This window comes from Electrona antarctica (assembly GCF_951216825.1).
Source record: "Electrona antarctica genome assembly, chromosome: 15".
In the NCBI taxonomy this organism is placed as follows: Eukaryota; Metazoa; Chordata; class Actinopteri; order Myctophiformes; family Myctophidae; genus Electrona; species Electrona antarctica.
The window spans coordinates 46,346,986-46,372,377 of record NC_136796.1 but is presented as its reverse complement, the minus strand read 5'-3'; the positions used below and the strand labels follow the sequence as shown (position 1 = coordinate 46,372,377).

The following is a 25,392-nucleotide window of genomic DNA, read 5'->3' as shown; positions in this document are numbered from 1 at the left end:
AGAGAGAGACAGAGAGAGACAGAGACAGAGACAGAGACAGACAGACAGACAGACAGACAGACAGATTAGCGAGAGAGATTTTCCATTACAATGTAAGTAAGTACATGTTATCTGTAGAGTGCTCTGAAACATAGCAGATCTACAAGCTCAAACCGCGTCACACTGAAACGCGCTGTGAGATTGTACATCTGCTGAAAGGCGTTGTGAGCTTGTACATCTGCTGAAAGGCGTTGTGAGCTTGTAGATCTGCTATTTTCAGCATGCAACCAAGTCTAAAATCAGTCATCACGACGCCATCAAGGCCTGCATGCCAAAATACATTTCAGTCGACTAAATTAACTGTAGAAAACTGTAAAATGGACTAAACCATTTTCCGATGACTAAAATATGACAAAAACTATAAATTACATCTTATTCAAAAGACTATGACTACAAACTAAATAAAATGTGTGTGTGTGGGGGGGGTTTGTGTGTGTGAGTGTGTGTGTGTGTCTTTACCAGCAGAAGAGGTGTCCCTTGCCAGTGTGTGTGTGTGTGTGTGTGTGTGTGTGTTTTACCAGCAGAAGAGGTGTCCCTTGCCACAGTGTGTGTGTGTGTGTGTGTGTGTGTGTGTGCGTGCGCGCACGCGTGTCTGTGTGTGTGTTTTACCAGCAGAAGAGGTGCCCCTTGCCACAGTGTGTGTGTGTGTGTGTGTGTGTGTGTGTGTGTGTGTGTGTGTTTTACCAGCAGAAGAGGTGCCCCTTGCCACAGTGTGTGTGTGTGTGTGTGTGTGTGTGTGTGTGTGTGTGTGTGTGTGTGTGTGTGTGTTTTACCAGCAGAAGAGGTGCCCCTTGCCACAGTGTGTGTGTGTGTGTGTGTGTGTGTGTGTGTGTGTGTGTGTGTTTTACCAGCAGAAGAGGTGCCCCTTGCCACAGTGTGTGTGTGTGTGTGTGTTTTACCAGCAGAAGAGGTGCCCCTTGCCACAGTGTGTGTGTGTGTGTGTGTGTGTGTGTGTGTGTTTTACCAGCAGAAGAGGTGCCCCTTGCCACAGTGTGTGTGTGTGTGTGTGTGTGTGTGTGTGTGTGTGTGTGTGTGTGTGTGTCTGTGTGTTTACCAGCAGAAGAGGTGTCCCTTGCCACAGTCTACGGCGGGGGAGGGCAGCAGGGGGAAGCTGTGGGGGTCCGTGTCCCCCGGGCCGGGCCGGGTCAGACGGACCGCCCGCTCACAGCGCACCGCCGGACACCAGCGGATGGCCGGGTTGTTCTCCACAAACGCCTGGAGGAGGGAGGGAGGGGAGGGGCAGAGAGGGAGGGGGAGGGAGGGGGGCAGAGAGGGAGGGGGGAGGGAGGCAGGGGGTCAGAGAGGGAGGGGGTCAGAGAGGGAGGGGGGAGGGAGGGAGGGGGTCAGGGAGGGAGGGGGGAGGGGAGGGAGGGACGGGGGAAGAGAGGGAGGGGGGAGAGAGAGGGAGGGGGGAGGGAGGAGGGAGAAAATGCACAAAAAAGAGGTTCACCCATTGAGCACAGATTCTACAAATGTCTTCCGAATGATGACGGTTTTCTGAAAAACTTGGCCGCCGACCCCCATCTGAAAATAAGTTGTTCCAGATCAAATATGATTATTTTGAGGGGGGCCCCAGATCAAATATGATTATTTTGAGGGGGGCCCCAGATCAAATATGATTATTTTGAGGGGGGCCCCAGATCAAATATGATTATTGACCTTGCGTGCGTGCGTAGCTTCGTGCGTAGCTGCGTGCGTGCGTAATGCATACCTTGATGTCAGGTACCTCTGGTCCATCTCTCTGGACACTACGCTCTCTATGACTTGCGTGCGTGCGTGCGTGCGTGCGTGCGTGCGTGCGTGCGTGCGTGCGTGCGTGCGTGCGTGCGTGCGTGCGTGCGTGCGTGCGTGCGTGCGTGCGTGCGTGCGTGCGTGCGTGCGTGCGTGCGTGCGTGCGTGCGTGCGTGCGTGCGTGCGTGCGTGCGTGCGTGCGTGCAGTGCAGTACCTTGATGTCAAACTGCAGGTATCTCTGGTCCATCTCTCTGGACACTACGCTCTGTATGACTTGCGTGCGTGCGTGCGTGCGTGCGTGCGTGCGTGCGTGCGTGCGTGCGTGCGTGCGTGCGTGCGTGCGTGCGTGCGTGCGTGCGTGCGTGCGTGCGTGCGTGCGTGCAGTACCTTGATGTCAAACTGCAGGTATCTCTGGTCCATCTCTCTGGACACTATGCTCTCTATAACGGCCACAGGGACCAGCTGGTAACAATCATAGGCTGGACAGAAGATGTTGTGGGCGTCGCCCTCCTGGATCTTCACGTTCAGGAACCTGACATGCACACACACACACACACACACACACGCACACACACACGCACGCACGCACGCACGCACGCACGCACGCACGCACGCACGCACGCACGCACGCACATGCACACACACACGCACACACACACACACACAGAATACAGAGTAGTGTTCTTAAAGGGGAACACCACTCATTTTCAACATTTCACTATGTCAATAATATACCTTAGAGCTGTTGTGTGGAAATAAATAAAAAGACCCCCCATGCTGTGTTTCCTAGAACTGGAGGTCTGAAAAAAAATCATTAACATTGTGAATCGCATCTTGGTGATGTCATCGAGATGTACTTATTACCATACTAACTTATTACCATACTAACTTGTACCATATTAATGATTTTTTTCAGACCTAAAAAATGTGACAGTGCGAGGAAGTAACGTAAGATTATGCCTCCCGTTATTATAATTTTTTTTGGGGGGGGGGGGGGGGGGGTAACGGAAGACGGGGCTTTTCAGAGCAAAAACCTCCCCGATCTCCTTGGCACAATAGAGCGTCGCAGTCCCGCCCCCTACCATGGCCCAGGAAATGAATCACAATGCATTTTTCCCATAGACATTTCAAAAAGTATTTATTTAAAGTCCTTTTAAGCGTCGTACGAAGCCAACTCGAGTCGTGACAAATCATGACAACACACACAATATTTCGGACCAAACAAATAATTACATAGAAGAAAAACAACAAAAAAAGTGTTGTAACCTGCCGTTTTTTTCTACTTTCTAATTCTTTGTTTGGCCCGAAACATTGTGTTTGTTGTCATGATTTGTCACGACAAGAGTTGGCTTTGGCCGCGGCGTAAACGTCTTTAAATAAATACTTTCCGAAATGTCTATGAGGAAAATGAACGGAGAATCATTTCCTGGGCCATGGTAGGGGGCAGGACTGCGACGCTCTATAGCGCCTTTATTTTGAAAAATGCCGGCGCATTCACGGTGTTAACCTTGTGGTTAAAAAGGAAAGAAGGAAAAAACATACAGGAAAAAAAAACCCCTTGGTAACAAAACCATGACAACAACAAAATATGACCAGTGTGTACGGCCAGCAGAACTAGGTCAAGTGCTACTACGGGCTACACACACATGCATGCATAAACAAACTAACGCACGAGCGCACACACACACACACTCTTACCCCTCCCAGCAGGCTCTGCAGAACTCGTGGCCACAGGACATGTCGACGGGATCCTCAAACACCGAGATGGAACACAGACAGATCCCACACTGCAGGAGCACGCGCACGCGCACACACACACACACACACACACACACACACACACACACACACACACACACACACACACACACACACACACACACACACACACACACACACACACACACACACACACACACACACACACACACACACACACACACACACACACACACACACACACACATTTGAGTAAAGTAATGTACTTAGTTACTATCCACCACTGAATTCAGGCGATGTCTCGGATGAAAAAAGGTGAATTATGTGACCCCGAGACCAAACAGTGGTGAGAACCACCTGGCGTTAGGCTCTATAAAGCTGCAAACCATGAATCAATTAACAATCAAATGGATTGTTAAATGGGTTGCCGACCAATTTATTCGTCGTAATTGAATTGGCAACTAATCGCTTCCCTTACAATCTATGATGATAGTTGAATGGTAGTGAACGACTGCAAAGCAAAATATGACATAATGCAGAATCACATCCAAAAACATCCAATGAGGTCTGACCTTAGAGTATATATTAATAGAGACGTCACCGGAGTTCTCCTCCCATCCACTTGCATTAAGTTGCTCAAAAGCGCATGAGGCGATTTCACTCCTCCTCCCGGGTATAGGAACAGAGTGCATTCTGGGATGGATTGGACCCAAACACATGAACGCGCTGGGCCGTTGACTATCATTGCACGCGTTCACGTGCGTTCACGTATGAAACGGCGTTCACGTGTCATCATGAACGTGCGCAATGATAGTCAACGGACCAGCGCGTTCATGTGTTTGGGTCCAAACTGCAATACCAAATTCGGCCACTATGTCCAATTCGCCTCAGGGTTTCCTCCGGGTGCCGTCTCTATTAATATATACTCTAAGGGTCTGATGTCCATTTTACTCTCAGCATCTTAGAGAAAAGGGTTACCTGCAGTATTTGTAGGATGGAGTCTCTACTGTACATTAACATTAAAGCTAATACAGCTATAGGTCTGTACAGGATTATAGGATACATCTTTAATGTATGTTAGAACATGTCTAAAAGAACCCAAAATCAAATGTATACGGTGATCAACAAGTGATTAATCGATTAATCGTGTAAATAATCGATGATGAAATGAATGGTTAGTTTGCAGCCCTAGTAGGGGGTCACGGGGGGGGGGGGGGGGGGAGTTCTCTCACCGTGGCGAGCCCCTCCTCGTCGGGGGGGGTGAGGCAGCTGTCGGTGGGCGAGGTGAGGGTGAGGGTGAGGGGCGAGCGGGGGGTGCGGGGGGTCCGCGGCGAGGGCAGCGTGTCCCAGGCGTTGTACCCGCTGGGCGGGGGGGTGGGCATGGTGACACCCGAGCGCTGGCAGCACGCCTCCGAGTCCGACATCCAGGCTTCCAGAAGCTTCTCCCTGTCCCAGTCTGATGAGACGAGACGCAACGCACGCACGCATGCACGCACACACACACGCACGCACGCACGCACGCACGCACGCACGCACGCACGCACGCACGCACGCAACGCAACGCACGCACAGCACGCACGCATACACGCACGCACGCACGCACGCATGCATACACACACAATATTTTTATAAAACTCCACAGACACACCCAACCCACATTCACTTTTCAGGTTAGGAATAAGGTTAGGTTTAACTGTTTACTTTACAGCACGCACGCACGGTATACATAACTCTCTGCATCACGCACACACACACACACACACACACACACACACACACACACACACACACACACACAGACCTGCAGGATATCTGAGATATGGAAAGTTGTTGGTGCAATGCATTTTTCAACTGTCACCCACGTGCACACGCACGCACACACGCACACACACACACACACACACACACACGCACACACCGTGCGCTCGGAGCAGGGCCTCGGCGGTGAACAGGGGGGCTTGCAGCATGTCGGCCGTCTCCACTATCAGCATGTCCTTTAACCTGCGAAGGTCCTGCAGCTTAAGACCCTCGTATGGCTGAGAGATATAGAGAGAGAGAGAGAGAGAGAGAGAGAGAGAGAGAGAGACAGAGAGAGAGAGAGAGAGAGAGAGAGAGTCATTCATGAAGAACAATACTACCTACTGTATGTCGGCACTCTGCGATTGCATTTAACATCATTTTTAAGCACCATTTTTACCTATAATGAAAATGTTACTATTCGGGCAAGTGGGCCACGACCATTGGGGCCAGTAGAACATGACCCATTATATTTGCCCGACGGGGTAATTATAAGATGTCTCTGAGACCTTATAGAGTCAACCCCTGCAGTCATTTCTACAGCTGTATAGCTTGTTGGAATAATTTACCACTGCAGGCCAAGACTTCCTGAACTGCATGACACGCAATGCATCGTCGACAGTGAGATTAGCAACTTGAGACGTAAGGATTAACTAGAGATGACTGAGTTGTTCCACCACTGGAGAGTTTTAAACCCAGTCAGAAGGTGGTGTCCACTAGGCATGTGACGATTCACTCAACTCACCATATGAGGTTCACGATACGATTTTTCACGATATTTTAAACAAAAAATATATATATATTTTTTATATAACTAGCTCTTACCCGTTGTGAGATATTGCCCCCCCCCCCCCCTTGTGGCCGCAGGGGGTATTTTTAATTCACTAATAAATTCATTATTAATCATTAATGTGTAAAATCGAAAAAAAAAAAAGGGCTTCGTTAAGACCTCCATATTATTATGGTCAATGCCTGTGTGAAAAGTGGGAGTGATTGGTGCAGGCAGTGAGGAGATACGGCGGTGTTTCTGACATTCAGACATTGTCAGAATTATAGTATGATGAATGATGATGATGATGATGTATCTTCACCTTTTTTATTTAATGACATTGCAAAAGAAGTAGCATTACTTTTGACAGTACATAAACATAATTGCCTTCCTTGATGTATTAATGAGCATCAACGACCATCATCACCCATGGGCACAGTCACAGACACACACAGTCACAGACACACACAGCTCCCCTCTACAGCAGGGGTTCTCAACCCGTGGGTCGCGACCCCTCGGGGGGTCGCCAAATTATTTAGGGGGTCACCAAATTATTAAAAAAAAAAAAAAAAGATTTATTTTTAAATTTTATTTTCACTTTTTTTCAAAAATAGCAGACCTACAAGCTCGTAGCGCGCCACTCGGTGGCGCGCTATGAGCTTGTAGATCTGCTATTTTTCAATAGCTAAATTATAACAATGCTTAAAACACCAAAAGGGGTTCCCGCCCAAAATGGTTTAAGGTTATTGTAGCAGTCAATTTATATTGGGGGTCGGGAGGGGGCGGGGCGGGGGTCCCGAGACATTGCCAAAGCATTTCCGGGGGTCCCCGGCCAAAAACGTGTACTGTAGAACTGTAGAACTGTAGAACCCCTGCTCTACAGTACCCTACTGAAAGTGACTCGGTCTCGTTTCTCTCCAAAAGCACTTGAATATGGTGGAAAGCTCACATTTCACATCACACACACACCATAAATCACTAGCCCCCCTAGAATAAAATAAAACATTTATAAATAAAAGTTTTTTTTTGTTTGTTTTTTTGAAAATCGATTTTCTTTATTTTATTAAATCGATTCATATCGTCGGGATTAATATCGATATATACAGTATATCGATTTGCGATATATCGTTACATGCCTAGTGTCCACCAGTGGACAGTTTTACACCCAGTCAGAAGGTGGTCAGACAACAGTCATGGGTTTTAAGCTTTCGGGGGAAACGCTGTTTCTATCCTTTTCCCACTCCACACAGACTGCACTGCTACTCAATCTATTGTTTATGTATTTGATGTATTACCTTGTGTTGTTCTCGCTTACTGTAAATCACTCTGGATTAATACTTTCAGCGCCATTGCCATTGATTAATGCCAATTGAAGCCTAATTTTGATACTAACGCTTTTATAGTGCATTCGATCGATCGAGCCATAATGCTACTTACGTTAGCCGGTTAGCTAGCTATGTTGTTAGCACAGCACTGGATCCTCCATCATAGATCGTCGTCGCCATAATAATCCATTCTATCCGTTTCTTTCAATCGCCTGCATCTCCTATTCCTTGTCCCAGATGGCATTTTGGTCAAAACAGCGTTTCTTTGATGGCACAGAGCCGGCGATGTGGAGCGTTCCAGTGCCCCGGTTTGGATTCACATTGTAAACAAGGCCTGTCTCGGCTCCGTTGAGCGTCCTAGGATAAGCTACTTCCGGTAGACTGGAACTGTGGCTTTTCAAAATAAGAGCTTAACTGGAAAAAATGCTGGCGTGAATTAGATCCTAATTTTTCAATAAATGCTAGCGCTGAAAGGGTTAAGAGCGTTTGCAAAAACGTACCGTAACGTAAATTGTACCGGTAAATTGTCTAAATTGTTTATCGTTATTGGTCAACTCGGAAATAATACAAATGGACAAAAAAACGACAAACCACAACACGTTCCGACACCGAACATAATCGTCCCTGACCAATGAAACATCGTTAACCACCGGGGGTCTACCAACTACACAACGAACCCCTCGCTAAAAATATTCGACCGTGAAGCGCTAGCATGGATGCACAAGGTGAGGAAATGAGTACAAACTCTGCTATCAGCTAGACTGCAGCTGCACTCGCTGCGTGTGTGTGGGTATGTGTGTGCGTATGCGTGCGTGCGCGTGTGTATTACTTTAAACGAGAGGTGAATAATGAGAAGTGATATTTGGTTCAAAGCGTTTCTATGTCATCTATAGCGGCACTACACCTTCCTTGTAGTCTGTCTGCTCCCAGCATGAATCGTCTGATTTTTCAAAAATAGCAGACCTACAAGCTCGTAGCTTGTAGATCTGCTATTTTTCAACGGCTAAAGCATAACATAATGCTTTAAAACAACAAAAGGGGTTCCCGGCCCCAAAATGGGTTAATTCAAATATCACTTCTTTTTTTGTTTTTGTTGTGATAATCCTCCCTACTATAGAGTGTGCTGACCATATAAGGAGCTCCTCCCTGTCCCCAGCTAACCCCTGGGGGTTAAAAAAAAACCTTAGGTTTCGTTTTTTTGGCTATAGTTTTTTTGGCCCAGCCTTCATCCAATCAGGATAGAGAGGGGCCTTCCGCCAATCATGATCGAGCGGGGGCGGGCCTTGGTGTGCATGCTGTTGGCCTGCCGCGTGCCCCCCCCCCCCCCCACACTGTAGTGCTATCTTGTTACCGGGGCGGACCGGGGAGGGGAGGGTTTCCAAATCACCGAATGCTCCTTTAATGCATTTGCATTCCAATTGGGTGATTGAGGGACGCGCTCTGCGCGCAACGGCCAATCCGCTGCCCGCTAATAGTTCTCAGGTCTGAAAATAACTTTTATACTTATTGGTGTTTAACCGCTTCAGCCCCAGCATTCCTATATTCTGGGGGGGGGGGGGGGGGGGGGGGGGGGGGACATTCACCAAAAAATAGCAGATCTACAAGCTCACAACGAGACTTGGTGTACTGAAGGCTGAAAAAGAGCACACCAAGAGGCAAGTACAGTTTAACTTGGGTACGGTATAGAGATTTAGTCGACTAAAATGTGTTTGGGCGGGCCTTGATGCCGACGTAATGGCAGATTTTACACTTGCTGAAAATAGCAGATCTACAAGCTCGCAATGCGTTGTGAGCTTGTAGATCGGCTATTTTCAGCATGCAAACCAAGTGTAAAATGACTTATACTGGATCTCTTGTCCACTAGTCCCTTCCGTACATTTTTGTCTAGTTTTTATTTGTTGACGAAAGTGTCAATACATTTAGTCTTAGCTTAGTTTTAATTTAGTTTCCATTTAGTTTCCGTCAGTGAAAAGTTCTTAGTTTTAGTCGACGAAAACAACACTGCAAGGGTACCCACTTTGAGGGGCTCTGGTATAGAGGCCATGTAGCCCAGATACTATCGGTGAACCGATATTATCCAGTGCTTGCTCCATGTAGCAGATCTACAAGCTCATAGCGCGCCACCGAGTGGCGCGCTATGAACTTGTAGGTCTGCTATTTTTGGAAAATCGTAAAAATGCGGCACAAATCTTTGAATAGGTATATGTGACCAGATTTGACTGAGAGACTGCCATCGCGCAAATGACCGCTTTTCACCAGAGGAGAAAAACTTTTTTTTTAATGAGTAAATAGCACAGGCAGACTCTTCACATACTAGAGCATGTCTGAAATAAGGGTCAGAGCTGAAATCGACATGTAAATATGAAATAAATGCCCAAACATGTAGCTAGGTGTAATGTTAGAGACCACAGCAGTGAACCTTTCAAGCCGGTTTTCTCAACTCGCATTTTTCTGCAAGACATTACTCTATAAGCCATATCTCCAAAACTGGTGGGTCAAACTGAACAACCAATATGTCAATTTGAAGCTATGATTACCTGCTTTCATATGACGTGAAAAAACGAAAATTCAAAAAAATCCAATGGCAGTCCCTCAGTCAGATTTAGTCACATATATTCTTTCAGAGGGAACGTTTTTTTTTATTTCGACGTCAGGCCTAAATGGGCTGGACCAGAAAGCACGCTGGCTGGAGCCAGGCCACCCACCCACCTCTTTGCGCTGCAGCAGGGCGCTGCTCTCCCCCTGGCTCTCGGGGCCAGAGGAGGAGAACACCATCTGGGACTCCAGGCTGAGAGCCAGCTCCGTGTGGTGCTGCCGCTCTGCGTGGTCACATGGTGTCAGTCTGTGTTCGTCCTCCATGAAGAGGTCTGCGTCGCTCTGGATCAACAGCTACAGAGAGAGAGAGAGAGAGAGAGACATAGATCAACAGCTACAGAGAGAGAGAGAGAGAGAGAGAGAGAGACATGGTCACATGGTGTCAGTCTGTGTTCGTCCTCCATGAAGAGGTCTGCGTCGCTCTGGATCAACAGCTACAGAGAGAGAGAGAGAGAGAGAGACATAGATCAACAGCTACAGAGAGAGAGAGAGAGAGAGAGAGAGAGACATGGTCACATGGTGTCAGTCTGTGTTCGTCCTCCATGAAGAGGTCTGCGTCGCTCTGGATCAACAGCTACAGAGAGAGAGAGAGAGAGAGAGACATAGATCAACAGCTACAGAGAGAGAGAGAGAGAGAGAGAGAGAGAGACATGGTCACATGGTGTCAGTCTGTGTTCGTCCTCCATGAAGAGGTCTGCGTCGCTCTGGATCAACAGCTACAGAGAGAGAGAGACATAGATCAACAGCTAGAGAGAGAGAGACATGGTCACATGGTGTCAGTCTGTGTTCGTCCTCCATGAAGAGGTCTGTGTCGCTCTGGATCAACAGCTACAGAGAGAGAGAGAGAGAGAGAGAGAGACATAGATCAACAGCTAGAGAGAGAGAGACATGGTCACATGGTGTCAGTCTGTGTTCGTCCTCCATGAAGAGGTCTGCGTCGCTCTGGATCAACAGCTACAGAGAGAGAGAGAGAGAGAGAGAGAGAGACATAGATCAACAGCTAGAGAGAGATTGACATGGTCACATGGTGTCAGTCTGTGTTCATCATAGATGGCGCAATGCGGAGTCTTGTACAGTCTTAGTTTGGTTATTGTACAGTCTTAGTTTGGTTCTCCTGTACAGACTTAGTTTGGTTCTATTTGTACAGTCTTAGTTTGGTTCTTCTGTACAGTCTTAGTTTGGTTCTTCTCTTGTACAGTCTTAGTTTGGTTCTTCTCTTGTACAGTCTTAGTTTGGTTCTCCTTGTACAGTCTTAGTTTGGTTCTCCTTGTACAGTCTTAGTTTGGTTCTCCTTGTACAGTCTTAGTTTGGTTCTTCTTGTACAGTCTTAGTTTGGTTCTTGTACAGTCTTAGTTTGGTTCTTGTACAGTCTTAGTTTGGTTCTTGTACAGTCTTAGTTTGGTTCTTCTTGTAAAGTCTTAGTTTGGTTCTTGTACAGACTTAGTTTGGTTCTATTTGTACAGTCTTAGTTTGGTTCTTCTGTAAAGTCTTAGTTTGGTTCTTGTACAGTCTTAGTTTGGTTATTGTACAGTCTTAGTTTGGTTCTTCTCTTGTACAGTCTTAGTTTGGTTCTTCTCTTGTACAGTCTTAGTTTGGTTCTTCTCTTGTACAGTCTTAGTTTGGTTCTTCTCGTACAGTCTTAGTTTGGTTCTTCTTGTACAGTCTTAGTTTGGTTCTTCTTGTACAGTCTTAGTTTGGTTCTTCTTGTACAGTCTTAGTTTGGTTCTTCTTGTACAGTCTTAGTTTGGTTCTTGTACAGTCTTAGTTTGGTTCTTGTACAGTCTTAGTTTGGTTCTTGTACAGTCTTAGTTTGGTTCTTCTTGTACAGTCTTAGTTTGGTTCTTCTTGTACAGTCTTAGTTTGGTTCTTGTACAGTCTTAGTTTGGTTCTTCTTGTACAGTCTTAGTTTGGTTCTTCTTGTACAGTCTTAGTTTGGTTCTTGTACAGTCTTAGTTTGGTTCTTGTACAGTCTTAGTTTGGTTCTTGTACAGTCTTAGTTTGGTTCTTGTACAGTCTTAGTTTGGTTCTTCTTGTACAGTCTTAGTTTGGTTCTTGTACAGTCTTAGTTTGGTTCTTGTACAGTCTTAGTTTGGTTCTCCTGTACAGACTTAGTTTGGTTCTATTTGTACAGTCTTAGTTTGGTTCTTGTACAGTCTTAGTTTGGTTCTTCTTGTACAGTCTTAGTTTGGTTCTTCTTGTACAGTCTTAGTTTGGTTCTTGTACAGTCTTAGTTTGGTTCTTGTACAGTCTTAGTTTGGTTCTTCTCTTGTACAGTCTTAGTTTGGTTCTTGTACAGTCTTAGTTTGGTTCTTCTTGTACAGTCTTAGTTTGGTTCTTCTTGTACAGTCTTAGTTTGGTTCTCCTTGTACAGTCTTAGTTTGGTTCTCCTTGTACAGTCTTAGTTTGGTTCTTGTACAGTCTTAGTTTGGTTCTTCTTGTACAGTCTTAGTTTGATTATTGTACAGTCTTAGTTTGGTTCTTCTTGTACAGTCTTAGTTTGGTTCTTCTTGTACAGTCTTGGTTTGGTTCTTCTGTACAGTCTTGGTTTGGTTCTTCTTGTACAGTCTTAGTTTGGTTCTTGTAGTCTTAGTTTGGTTCTTCTCTTGTACAGTCTTAGTTTGGTTCTTCTTGTACAGTCTTAGTTTAGTTCTCCTTGTACAGTCTTAGTTTGGTTCTTCTTGTACAGTCTTAGTTTGGTTCTTGTACAGTCTTAGTTTGGTTCTTCTTGTAAAGTCTTAGTTTGGTTCTTCTTGTAAAGTCTTAGTTTGGTTCTTGTACAGTCTTAGTTTGGTTCTCCTGTACAGACTTAGTTTGGTTCTATTTGTACAGTCTTAGTTTGGTTCTATTTGTACAGTCTTAGTTTGTTTCTTCTGTACAGTCTTAGTTTGGTTCTTGTACAGTCTTAGTTTGGTTCTTCTCTTGTACAGTCTTAGTTTGGTTCTTCTTGTACAGTCTTAGTTTGGTTCTTCTTGTACAGTCTTAGTTTGGTTCTTGTACAGTCTTAGTTTGGTTCTTCTTGTACAGTCTTAGTTTGGTTCTTCTTGTAAAGTCTTAGTTTGGTTCTTCTTGTAAAGTCTTAGTTTGGTTCTTGTACAGTCTTAGTTTGGTTCTCCTGTACAGACTTAGTTTGGTTCTATTTGTACAGTCTTAGTTTGGTTCTTGTACAGTCTTAGTTTGGTTCTTCTCTTGTACAGTCTTAGTTTGGTTCTTGTACAGTCTTAGTTTGGTTCTTCTTCTACAGTCTTAGTTTGGTTCTTCTTGTACAGTCTTAGTTTGGTTCTTCTTGTACAGTCTTAGTTTGGTTCTCCTTGTACAGTCTTAGTTTGGTTCTTGTACAGTCTTAGTTTGGTTCTTCTTGTACAGTCTTAGTTTGATTATTGTACAGTCTTAGTTTGGTTCTTCTTGTACAGTCTTAGTTTGGTTCTTCTTGTACAGTCTTGGTTTGGTTCTTCTGTACAGTCTTGGTTTGGTTCTTCTTGTACAGTCTTAGTTTGGTTCTTGTACAGTCTTAGTTTGGTTCTTCTCTTGTACAGTCTTAGTTTGGTTCTTCTTGTACAGTCTTAGTTTAGTTCTCCTTGTACAGTCTTAGTTTGGTTCTTCTTGTACAGTCTTAGTTTGGTTCTTGTACAGTCTTAGTTTGGTTCTTCTTGTAAAGTCTTAGTTTGGTTCTTCTTGTAAAGTCTTAGTTTGGTTCTTGTACAGTCTTAGTTTGGTTCTCCTGTACAGACTTAGTTTGGTTCTATTTGTACAGTCTTAGTTTGTTTCTTCTGTACAGTCTTAGTTTGGTTCTTGTACAGTCTTAGTTTGGTTCTTCTCTTGTACAGTCTTAGTTTGGTTCTTCTTGTACAGTCTTAGTTTGGTTCTTCTTGTACAGTCTTAGTTTGGTTCTTGTACAGTCTTAGTTTGGTTCTTCTTGTACAGTCTTAGTTTGGTTCTTCTTGTAAAGTCTTAGTTTGGTTCTTCTTGTAAAGTCTTAGTTTGGTTCTTGTACAGTCTTAGTTTGGTTCTCCTGTACAGACTTAGTTTGGTTCTATTTGTACAGTCTTAGTTTGGTTCTTGTACAGTCTTAGTTTGGTTCTTCTCTTGTACAGTCTTAGTTTGGTTCTTCTTGTACAGTCTTAGTTTGGTTCTTCTTGTACAGTCTTAGTTTGGTTCTTGTACAGTCTTAGTTTGGTTCTTGTACAGTCTTAGTTTGGTTCTTCTTGTACAGTCTTAGTTTGGTTCTCCTTGTACAGTCTTAGTTTGGTTCTTCTTGTACAGTCTTAGTTTGGTTCTTCTTGTACAGTCTTAGTTTGGTTCTTCTTGTACAGTCTTAGTTTGGTTCTTGTACAGTCTTAGTTTGGTTATTGTACAGTCTTAGTTTGGTTATTTTTGTAATCTTAGTTTAGTTCTTCTTGTACAGTCTTAGTTTGGTTCTTCTTGTTCTTCTTGTAACCTGCTTGTTCCTTTCTCAGCCGGCAGTCAATTCCATTTCTTATGCGGTGCGACAATAGAATTTTCAGGTCAGGATTATTTTATTGATAGGACAGCCCCTTGAGATGCGGCATCTCGTTTTAGAGGGGGTCCCATACACAGGGGAAAACATTACATACAGTACAGTGATGCTACACAATAATTCGGCCCCAAAAAATGTGTTTATTGTCATGATCCGAGTTGGCTTTGTCCGAGGCTTTGGGCGGGAACCCCTTTTGGTTGTTTTAACTAAGCATTATGTTATACTTTAGCTATTGAAAAATAGCAGATCTACAAGCTCATAGCGCGCCACCGAGTGGCACGCTACGAGCTTGTAGGTCTGCTATTTTTGAAAAATCGTGAAAATTGCGGCACAAATCTTTGAATATATATATTCTTTCGGAAGACTTTTTAAAATTTCGACGTCAGGCCTACATGGGTTTTAAAGGTCTTTCAATTTTGGGCAGGAAAAACCCTTTTGGAGTTTTACCCCTTCAGGCCGGGAACCCATTTTTTGGGGTTCTGTACAGTATGTACAGTATTCAAAAATTACAAAAAAAATGTGATGCTCCTATATCAATATTTGAAGTTTTTCAGAAAACCTAAGGTCAAGATTTAGAAGGTTTTTTTAGAAACGGCCTCAGGCCTAAAATGGGTTAAATAAATACTTTATGAAACGTCTATGGGGGAAAAAATGAACGGGGAATTATTTTGTCGTTCTGAAAAGGGGGCGGGACTGCGACGCTCTAGCGTGATGCAGGCAGACAGACAGGTACGTGTCTCACCTCCACACAGCTCTTCATGCCGGCGGCGGCAGCGTGGTGCAGACAGGTAGAGTGACGGTTGTCTGTGGCGTTGACGTTAGCCCTCTCGTACTGACCTCTGTCCAACCTGGCGCCCGTCCAGCTCAGCATCATCTGGTATAGGGCACGCACGCACGCACGCACGCACGCACGCACGCACGCACACGCCACAGAAATGTTAAGTACATAATATCCTAACCACACTTAACATCTTAAACGCAGATCTCTTGAGCTCTTGTTGTGAGTGAGTGTGTGTGTGTGTGTGTGTGTGTGTGTGTGTGTGTGTGTGTGTGTGTGTGTGTGTGTGTGTGTGTGTGTGTGTGTGTTTATGCATGGTGCGTGCGTGTTGTGTCACTGTGTGGTGTGTGTGCGTGCACCTGCAGGCAGTCGGCGCGTCTCTGCTCGTCCCTGTGCGGTCGGGCCAGGCGGGGCGACAGCGCCCCCTCTGGCAGCAGCAGGATCTGCGGGCCCTGGCACAGCACGTGCAGACACGTCTCGTTGTGCACGTTGCGCTTGTTGGGGTTCCCCTCTTTACTGAACAGGAAGGACCTGCAGGGGGCAACAGAGACACTCTTTACTGAACAGGAAGGACCTGCAGGGGGCAACAGAGACACTCTTTACTGAACAGGAAGGACCTGCAGGGGGCAACAGAGACACTCTTTACTGAACAGGAAGGACCTGCAGGGGGCAACAGAGACACTCTTTACTGAACAGGAAGGACCTGCAGGGGGCAACAGAGACACTCTTTACTGAACAGGAAGGACCTGCAGGGGGCAACAGAGACACTCTTTACTGAACAGGAAGGACCTGCAGGGGGCAACAGAGACACTCTTTACTGAACAGGAAGGACCTGCAGGGGGCGACAGAGACACTCTTTACTGCAGTGGTTTTCAGTTCACTCTGAAAGAATATATATTCAAAGATTTGCACCACATTTTCATGATTTAAAAAAAATAGCAGATCTACAAGCTCGTAGCGCGGCACTCGGTGCCGCGCTATGAGCTTGTAGATCTGCTATTTTTCAATAGCTAAAGTATAACATAATGATTAAAACACCAGAAAGGGTTCCCATCCAGAATGGCTTAAGTAGCATGTGATGTGTAAAAACTAGAGGGTTTTCATGATTCTGAATACGCTGCAATCATTCGTTCTGCATACTCCTTGGGCTAAATTCGGCCATAGCCACTTGCCCAAATGTGCCCAAGTGCTGGTACCCCAACTTTGAGCAGCTGTCACAAAGTTTCCCAAGGGAGTTGGGTTGGAACAGATTTATATGTGATAGTAGACACCTTTATGAACACATTTGTGAAGAAAGCTAGTGGTAAGCATTTTTCCTTGCAGATTTGCCACACATTTGCCACACATACTGCACATAGAAAGCAGAGACAGTGTAGTGTCTCAGTAAACTATAGGATCATAGAATGCAGAGAGACAGTGTAGTGTCTCAGTAAACTATAGGATCATAGAATGCAGAGAAACAGTGTAGCGTCTCAGTAAACTATAGGATCATAGAATGCAGGGAGACAGTGTAGCGTCTCAGTAAACTATAGGATCATAGAATGCAGAGAGGCAGTGTAGCGTCTCAGTAAACTATAGGATCATAGAATGCAGAGAGACAGTGTAGCGTCTCAGTAAACTATAGGATCATAGAATGCAGGGAGACAGTGTAGCGTCTCAGTAAACTATAGGATCATAGAATGCAGAGAGGCAGTGTAGCGTCTCAGTAAACTATAGGATCACAGAATGCAGAGAGACAGTGTAGCGTCTCAGTAAACTATAGGATCATAGAATGCAGGGAGACAGTGTAGCGTCTCAGTAAACTAAAGGATCATAGAATGCAGAGAGGCAGTGTAGCGTCTCAGTAAACTATAGGATCATAGAATGCAGAGAGACAGTGTAGCGTCTCAGTAAACTATAGGATCATAGAATGCAGGGAGACAGTGTAGCGTCTCAGTAAACTATAGGATCATAGAATGCAGAGAGGCAGTGTAGCGTCTCAGTAAACTATAGGATCACATAATGCAGAGAGACAGTGTAGCGTCTCAGTAAACTATAGGATCATAGAACGCAGAGAGACAGTGTAGCGTCTCAGTAAACTATAGGATCACAGAATGCAGAGAGACAGTGTAGCGTCTCAGTAAACTATAGGATCATAGAATGCAGAGAGACAGTGTAGCGTCTCAGTAAACTATAGCATCACAGAATGCAGAGAGACAGTGTAGCGTCTCAGTAAACTATAGGATCACAGAATGCAGAGAGACAGTGTAGCGTCTCAGTAAACTATAGGATCATAGAATGCAGAGAGACAGTGTAGCGTCTCAGTAAACTATAGGATCATAGAATGCAGAGAGACAGTGTAGCGTCTCAGTAAACTATAGGATCATAGAATGCAGAGAGAGAGTGTAGCATCTCAGTAAACTATAGGATCATAGAATGCAGAGAGACAGTGTAGCGTCTCAGTAAACTATAGGATCATAGAATGCAGAGAGACAGTGTAGAGTCTCAGTAAACTATAGGATCATAGAATGCAGAGAGACAGTGTAGCGTCTCAGTAAACTATAGGATCATAGAATGCAGAGAGACAGTGTAGCGTCTCAGTAAACTATAGGATCATAGAATGCAGAGAGACAGTGTAGCGTCTCAGTAAACTAGGATCATAGAATGCAGAGAGACAGTGTAGCGTCTCAGTAAACTATAGCATCACAGAATGCAGAGAGACAGTGTAGCGTCTCAGTAAACTATAGGATCATAGAATGCAGAGAGACAGTGTAGCGTCTCAGTAAACTATAGGATCATAGAATGCAGAGAGACAGTGTAGCGTCTCAGTAAACTATAGGATCATAGAATGCAGAGAGAGAGTGTAGCGTCTCAGTAAACTATAGGATCATAGAATGCAGAGAGACAGTGTAGCGTCTCAGTAAACTATGGGATCATAGAATGCAGAGAGACAGTGTAGAGTCTCAGTAAACTATAGGATCATAGAATGCAGAGAGACAGTGTAGCGTCTCAGTAAACTATAGGATCATAGAATGCAGAGAGACAGTGTAGCGTCTCAGTAAACTATAGGATCATAGAATGCAGAGAGACAGTGTAGCGTCTCAGTAAACTATAGGATCATAGAATGCAGAGAGAGAGTGTAGCGTCTCAGTAAACTATAGGATCATAGAATGCAGAGAGACAGTGTAGCGTCTCAGTAAACTATAGGATCATAGAATGCAGAGAGACAGTGTAGAGTCTCAGTAAACTATAGGATCATAGAATGCAGAGAGACAGTGTAGCGTCTCAGTAAACTATAGGATCATAGAATGCAGAGAGACAGTGTAGCGTCTCAGTAAACTATAGGATCATAGAATGCAGAGAGACAGTGTAGCGTCTCAGTAAACTAGGATCATAGAATGCAGAGAGACAGTGTAGCGTCTCAGTAAACTATAGCATCACAGAATGCAGAGAGACAGTGTAGCGTCTCAGTAAACTATAGGATCATAGAATGCAGAGAGACAGTGTAGCGTCTCAGTAAACTATAGGATCATAGAATGCAGAGAGACAGTGTAGCGTCTCAGTAAACTATAGGATCATAGAATGCAGAGAGAGAGTGTAGCGTCTCAGTAAACTATAGGATCATAGAATGCAGAGAGACAGTGTAGCGTCTCAGTAAACTATGGGATCATAGAATGCAGAGAGACAGTGTAGAGTCTCAGTAAACTATAGGATCATAGAATGCAGAGAGACAGTGTAGCGTCTCAGTAAACTATAGGATCATAGAATGCAGAGAGACAGTGTAGCGTCTCAGTAAACTATAGGATCATAGAATGCAGAGAGACAGTGTAGCGTCTCAGTAAACTAGGATCATAGAATGCAGAGAGACAGTGTAGCGTCTCAGTAAACTATAGCATCACAGAATGCAGAGAGACAGTGTAGCGTCTCAGTAAACTATAGGATCATAGAATGCAGAGAGACAGTGTAGCGTCTCAGTAAACTATAGGATCATAGAATGCAGAGAGACAGTGTAGCGTCTCAGTAAACTATAGGATCACAGAATGCAGAGAGACAGTGTAGCGTCTCAGTAAACTATAGGATCATAGAATGCAGAGAGACAGTGTAGCGTCTCAGTAAACTATAGGATCATAGAATGCAGAGAGACAGTGTAGCGTCTCTGTAAACTATAGGATCACAGAATGCAGAGAGACAGTGTAGCGTCTCAGTAAACTATAGGATCATAGAATGCAGAGAGACAGTGTATCGTCTCAGTAAACTATAGGATCATAGAATGCAGAGAGACAGTGTAGCGTCTCAGTAAACTAGGATCATAGAATGCAGAGAGACAGTATAGCGTCTCAGTAAACTATAGCATCACAGAATGCAGAGAGACAGTGTAGCGTCTCAGTAAACTATAGGATCACAGAATGCAGAGAGACAGTGTAGCGTCTCAGTAAACTATAGGATCATAGAATGCAGAGAGACAGTGTAGCGTCTCAGTAAACTATAGGATCATAGAATGCAGGGAGACAGTGTAGTGTCTCAGTAAACTATAGGATCATAGAATGCAGAGAGACAGTGTAGCGTCTCAGTAAACTATAGGATCATAGAATGCAGAGAGACAGTGTAGCGTCTCAGTAAACTATAGGATCATAGAATGCAGAGAGACAGTGTAGCGTCTCAGTAAACTATAGGATCACAGAATGCAGAGAGACAGTGTAGCGTCTCAGTAAACTATAGGATCACAGAATGCAGAGAGACAGTGTAGCGTCTCAGTAAACTATAGGATGCCATAGATAGATCACATAAGTGGTCAATATTCACTGTTTTTACTGTGCATGCACACATGCACGGCGCTGCACGGCACGCACGCATGCGCGCGCACACACACACACACGCACAGCGCTGATGAATGTGGCAGCTCAGCTGTGGCTGCACTTCCACAGCATCAGTAAATGTTTCTCTCAGTCTGTCCACCTCTCCATTTTACTGATTAGGTTCACCTCCTGCTCCTCCTCCACCTCCTTCTCCTCCTCTCTCTCTCTCTCCTCCTTCTGCTCATCCTCTCTCTCTCCTCCTTCTCCTCCTCCTCTCTCTCTCTCTCTCCTCCTCCTCTCTCTCTCTTCTCCTCCTCTTTCTCTCCTCCTCTCTCTCTCTCCTCCTTCTCCTCCTCCTCCTCTCTCTCCTCCTCTCTCTCTCTCCTCCTCTCTCTCTCTTCTCCTCCTCTTTCTCTCCTCCTCTCTCTCTCTCTCTCCTCCTTCTCCTCCTCCTCTCTCTCTCCTCCTCTCTCTCTCCTCCTTCTCCTCCTCCTCCTCTCCTCCTTCTCCTCCTCCTCCTCTCTCTCTCCTACTTCTCCTCCTCATCTCTCTCTCCTCCTCTCTCTCTCCTCCTTCTCCTCTCTCTCTCTCCTCCTTCTCCTCCTCCTCCTCTCTCTCTCCTCCTCTCTCTCTCCTCCTTCTCCTCCTCCTCCTCCTCCTCCTCTCTCTCTCCTCCTCTCTCTCTCCTCCTCTTCCTCCTCTCTCTCTCGTCTGTCTGTCTGTCAATGTTGTTAGTCGTTGTTAGTTGTTAGCCCCAGAGTAGTGGGTAAATCCTGGGAAACAAACTAAGGTTGTTTCTGCAACCCTCCAGTGGCCGTTTCAGGTTATAATTAGATCTAGCACCGACAAAACGCTCCCAAGGTGTGTGTGTGTGTGTGTGTGTGTGTGTGTGTGTGTGTGTGTGTGCGTGCATGAATGCGTTGTGAGCTTGTAGAATGGTTATGGTGTGTGTGTGTGTGTGTGTGTGTGTGTGTGTGTGTGTGTGGTGGGGGGGGGGGTCCACTGTACGACCAAGGTCCAATCAGATTCAAACCCCCAGCAGGACATGATCATAATTATTACTGCCAGCGTTCTGTATGCTGATGAATGATAATTACCATGATCATCTCATCCCTAATAACAGGTGTACAAACAGGATGTGACCCCTAAATATAGCCGCGATGAACTCTCTCTCTCTCTCTCTCTCTCTCTCTCTCTGTCACACAGCAGATGTGTGGGTCTCTCTCTCTCTTTCTGTCACACAGTAATGTGTGGGTCTCTCTCTCTCTCTCTCTCTCTCTCTCTCTCTCTCTCTGTCACACAGTAGATGTGTGGGTCTCTCTCTCTCTCTCTCTGTCACACAGCAGATGTGTGGGTCTCTCTCTCTCTCTCTGTCACACAGTAGATGTGTGAGTCTCTCTCTCTCTCTCTGTCACACAGTAGATGTGTGGGGCTCTCTCTCTCTCTGTCACACAGCAGATGTGTGGGGCTCTCTCTCTCTCTCTGTCACACAGCAGATGTGTGGGGCTCTCTCTCTCTCTCTCTCTGTCACACAGCAGATGTGTGGGTCTCTCTCTCTCTCTCTGTCACACAGCAGATGTGTGGGGCTCTCTCTCTCTGTCACACAGTAGATGTGTGGGTCTCTCTCTCTCTGTCACACAGTAGATGTGTGGGTCTCTCTCTCTCTCTGTCACACAGTAGATGTGTGGGTCTCTCTTAGGGGTGTTCGATATGGTGATAAATATCGTCGGGACGATACAATGTCTCCACGATACGGCTTTTTAGAGTTATCGTTTCCATCACGATAAATTCACTCCATCAGATGCAGTGCATGCACGTTCTATGATGTGTAATTTATACTTCTGCAGTACGACGGTTTCGTTCACCAAAAATGACAAATCTACAAGCTAACAACGCTTCGCGACTGCACCGCAATGCAAGGCATTGTTTATAGATCGGGTGGGTTCTGAGCACTCCCAAAGTCCCCGCCCCTTTCTTCTGAGCAGAGAGGGAAGCACTGCAGGAGTTTGTCTACACTCACTGCGCTCCAGGCGCACAGAATAATGTGTAAAGAAAGACGAAAGAAATGGACAGGCAATTATACTCAGATGTCGAGCGAGTGGAGGTTGAGGAAGGGCTAGTTCCCAAAAAGAACTGTACAGCAGTGGTATGGAACTATTTCGGATTCTCCGTCCGTAAGGGACGTGGACGAAACTCCTACGGTTTCGCCGACAGCCACTTCATAGTTTGCAAAAACACACGCTGTGTGTGTGTGTGTGTGTGTGTGTGTGTGTGTGTGCTGACTTGCGCTGTACACTCCGTCAGTCTTCTCCTCCCTTGCTCAGTCTATAATGTAGCTCCGCCAAAACTCAAGAAACTTTCATAATGACAATTTAAAGTGAATCCTACTTTATGCGACGTGCGTCCATTGATGATAGCCTACTCCTTGTAAACTGAGTCGCCACGTTCAAAAACGTATCCAGCAAACCAACTCAGCAAAACGTTATAGTATTCCATGGAAGCAGATGGGAGCATAACATTTTAAATCCCTAATAGAGAGAGTAAAACCACAACATAAACCGGAGTTTCACTTATCTAAGGAATGACATGAGGTATTCCTTTTGCCTTGAAGAGCAGTAAATTGTTGAGTGTTGACAAAGCTTTGCTTTTTTTGCCTGAAAATCATGAAAGGCAGACTTTTGCATGGCTCTGCTCACTCAATCAAGGACCCCTAAATTAATATGTATTTGACTGTGGACCCCAATCTGAAAAAATATTTTGTGTGTGAGCTTGTAGATCGGCTATTTTCAAGTAGCCAATGTGTATGATTAAAGTGGTTAAATAGATATTTATGATATTCATAAATTTAGCTGGGACCTCCTGGAACTGCTGGACCCCACTTTGAGAACCAATACCATAGGGTGTAGGTTAATCACTTTTTCAAAAGTGATTATATTATATATCATATTTTGCTGCATAAATTCACATAAAACCCTGCATATTCCATCGCATAATCAATATTAAATAATAATAATATTTTTGCCCGCGTTTTTCTGGAGGGTCTACTAAATGGTATTTATTTTAGTTTTTTGTTACATTGTACTGTAAATCACACCTGTGTGAAGTGAGGGGCGCTCTGATTGCTATGATGTGATGTAATGATGATGTAAAACAAACTGTCAAAACAAACATTAAATTCTCTTTGTTGTTAATGGGATTTAATGTTTGTGTTAGGGACAAAACAAACATTAATTTCTCTTCATTGTCTATGGCATTTTTAAAACAAACATTGAATTAAAAACAAACATTAAACCCGTATATAGGAGGGGCTAGCGTATCGTGATAATATCGTTTATCGTGATACGGCTTGAACAAATATCGTGATAATACTTTTGTCCATATCGCCCACCCCTAGTCTCTCTCTCTCTCTCTCTCTCTCTCTCTCTCTCTCTCTCTCTCTCTCTCTCTCTCTCTCTCTCCTCTCTCTCTCTCTCTCTCTCTCTCTCTCTCTCTCTCTCTCTCTCTCTCTCTCTCTCTCTCTCTCTCTCTCTCTCTCTCTCTCTCTCTCTCTCTCTCTCTCTCTCTCTCTCTCTCTCTCTCTCTCTCTCTCTCTCTCTCTCTCTCTCTCTCTCTCTCTCTCTCTCTCTCTCTCACACACACACAGTAGATGTGTGGGTCTCTCTCTCTCTCTCTCTCACAGTAGATCCAACTAGTACTGATTTACTACCACACTATGTATGGAATATTAGGAGTCCAACTAGTACTGATTTACCACCACACTATGGAATATTAGGAGTCCAACTAGTACTGATTTCGACCACACTATGTATGGAATATTAGGAGTCCAACTAGTACTGATTTACTACCACACTATGTATGGAATATTAGGAGTCAAACTAGTGCTGATTTACTACCACACTATGTATGGAATATTAGGAGTCCAACTAGTGCTGATTTACTACCACACTATGTATGGAATATTAGGAGTCCAACTAGTGCTGATTTACTACCACACTATGTATGGACTATTAGGAGTCCAACTAGTACTGATTTACTACCACACTATATATGGAATATTAGGAGTCCAACTAGTACTGATTTACTACCACACTATGTATGGACTATTAGGAGTCCAACTAGTACTGATTTACTACCACACTATATATGGACTATTAGGAGTCCAACTAGTACTGATTTACTACCACACTATGTATGGACTATTAGGAGTCCAACTAGTACTGATTTACTACCACACTATGTATGGACTATTAGGAGTCCAACTAGTACTGATTTACTACCACACTATGTATGGAATATTAGGAGTCCAACTAGTACTGATTTACTACCACACTATGTATGGACTATTAGGAGTCCAACTAGTACTGATTTACTACCACACTATGTATGGAATATTAGGAGTCCAACTAGTACTGATTTACTACCACACCATGTATGGAATATTAGGAGTCCAACTAGTACTGATTTACTACCACACCATGTATGGACTATTAGGAGTCCAACTAGTACTGATTTACTACCACACTATGTATGGAATATTAGGAGTCCAACTAGTACTGATTTACTACCACACTATGTATGGAATATTAGGAGTCCCAACTAGTACTGATTTACTACCACACTATGTATGGACTATTAGGAGTCCAACTAGTACTGATTTACTACCACACTATGTATGGACTATTAGGAGTCCAACTAGTACTGATTTACTACCACACTATGTATGGAATATTAGGAGTCCAACTAGTACTGATTTACTACCACACTATGTATGGACTATTAGGAGTCCAACTAGTACTGATTTACTACCACACTATGTATGGACTATTAGGAGTCCAACTAGTACTGATTTACTACCACACTATGTATGGACTATTAGGAGTCCAACTAGTACTGATTTACTACCACACTATGTATGGACTATTAGGAGTCCAACTAGTACTGATTTACTACCACACTATGTATGGAATATTAGGAGTCCAACTAGTACTGATTTACTACCACACTATGTATGGAATATTAGGAGTCCAACTAGTACTGATTTACTACCACACTATGTATGGAATATTAGGAGTCCAACTAGTACTGATTTACTACCACACTATGTATGGAATATTAGGAGTCCAACTAGTACTGATTTACTACCACACTATGTATGGACTATTAGGAGTCCAACTAGTACTGATTTACTACCACACTAATATTAGTGGTTCTCAAATGATTTATTTGCCAGGACCCCCTTGGCCTTAACCCATTTAGACCTGAGAACGATTCTACAAATGCCTTTTAAATCCTGACAGTTTTCTGAAAAAAACAATGTTTCTATGCCAGTGGTTCTCAAACATTTTCATGTCAAGCTGGACCCCCAAGA

General features: G+C 44.4%; 1 protein-coding gene across 1 annotated transcript in view; it reads right to left on the bottom strand.

The window, feature by feature from the left end:
• LOC306938114 (ankyrin repeat and IBR domain-containing protein 1-like) overlaps positions 1-25,392 on the bottom strand; it is a gene marked incomplete at its 3' end in the record, with an annotated part of 98,684 nt that overhangs the window by 45,243 nt on the left and 28,049 nt on the right. The window contains 9 exon segments of the mRNA XM_079522129.1: positions 1,004-1,092; positions 1,094-1,254; positions 2,159-2,303; positions 3,470-3,558; positions 4,723-4,946; positions 5,409-5,526; positions 10,091-10,270; positions 15,214-15,345; positions 15,609-15,780. Of these exon segments, the coding sequence (XP_079378255.1) occupies positions 1,004-1,092; positions 1,094-1,254; positions 2,159-2,303; positions 3,470-3,558; positions 4,723-4,946; positions 5,409-5,526; positions 10,091-10,270; positions 15,214-15,345; positions 15,609-15,780 (1,310 nt within the window).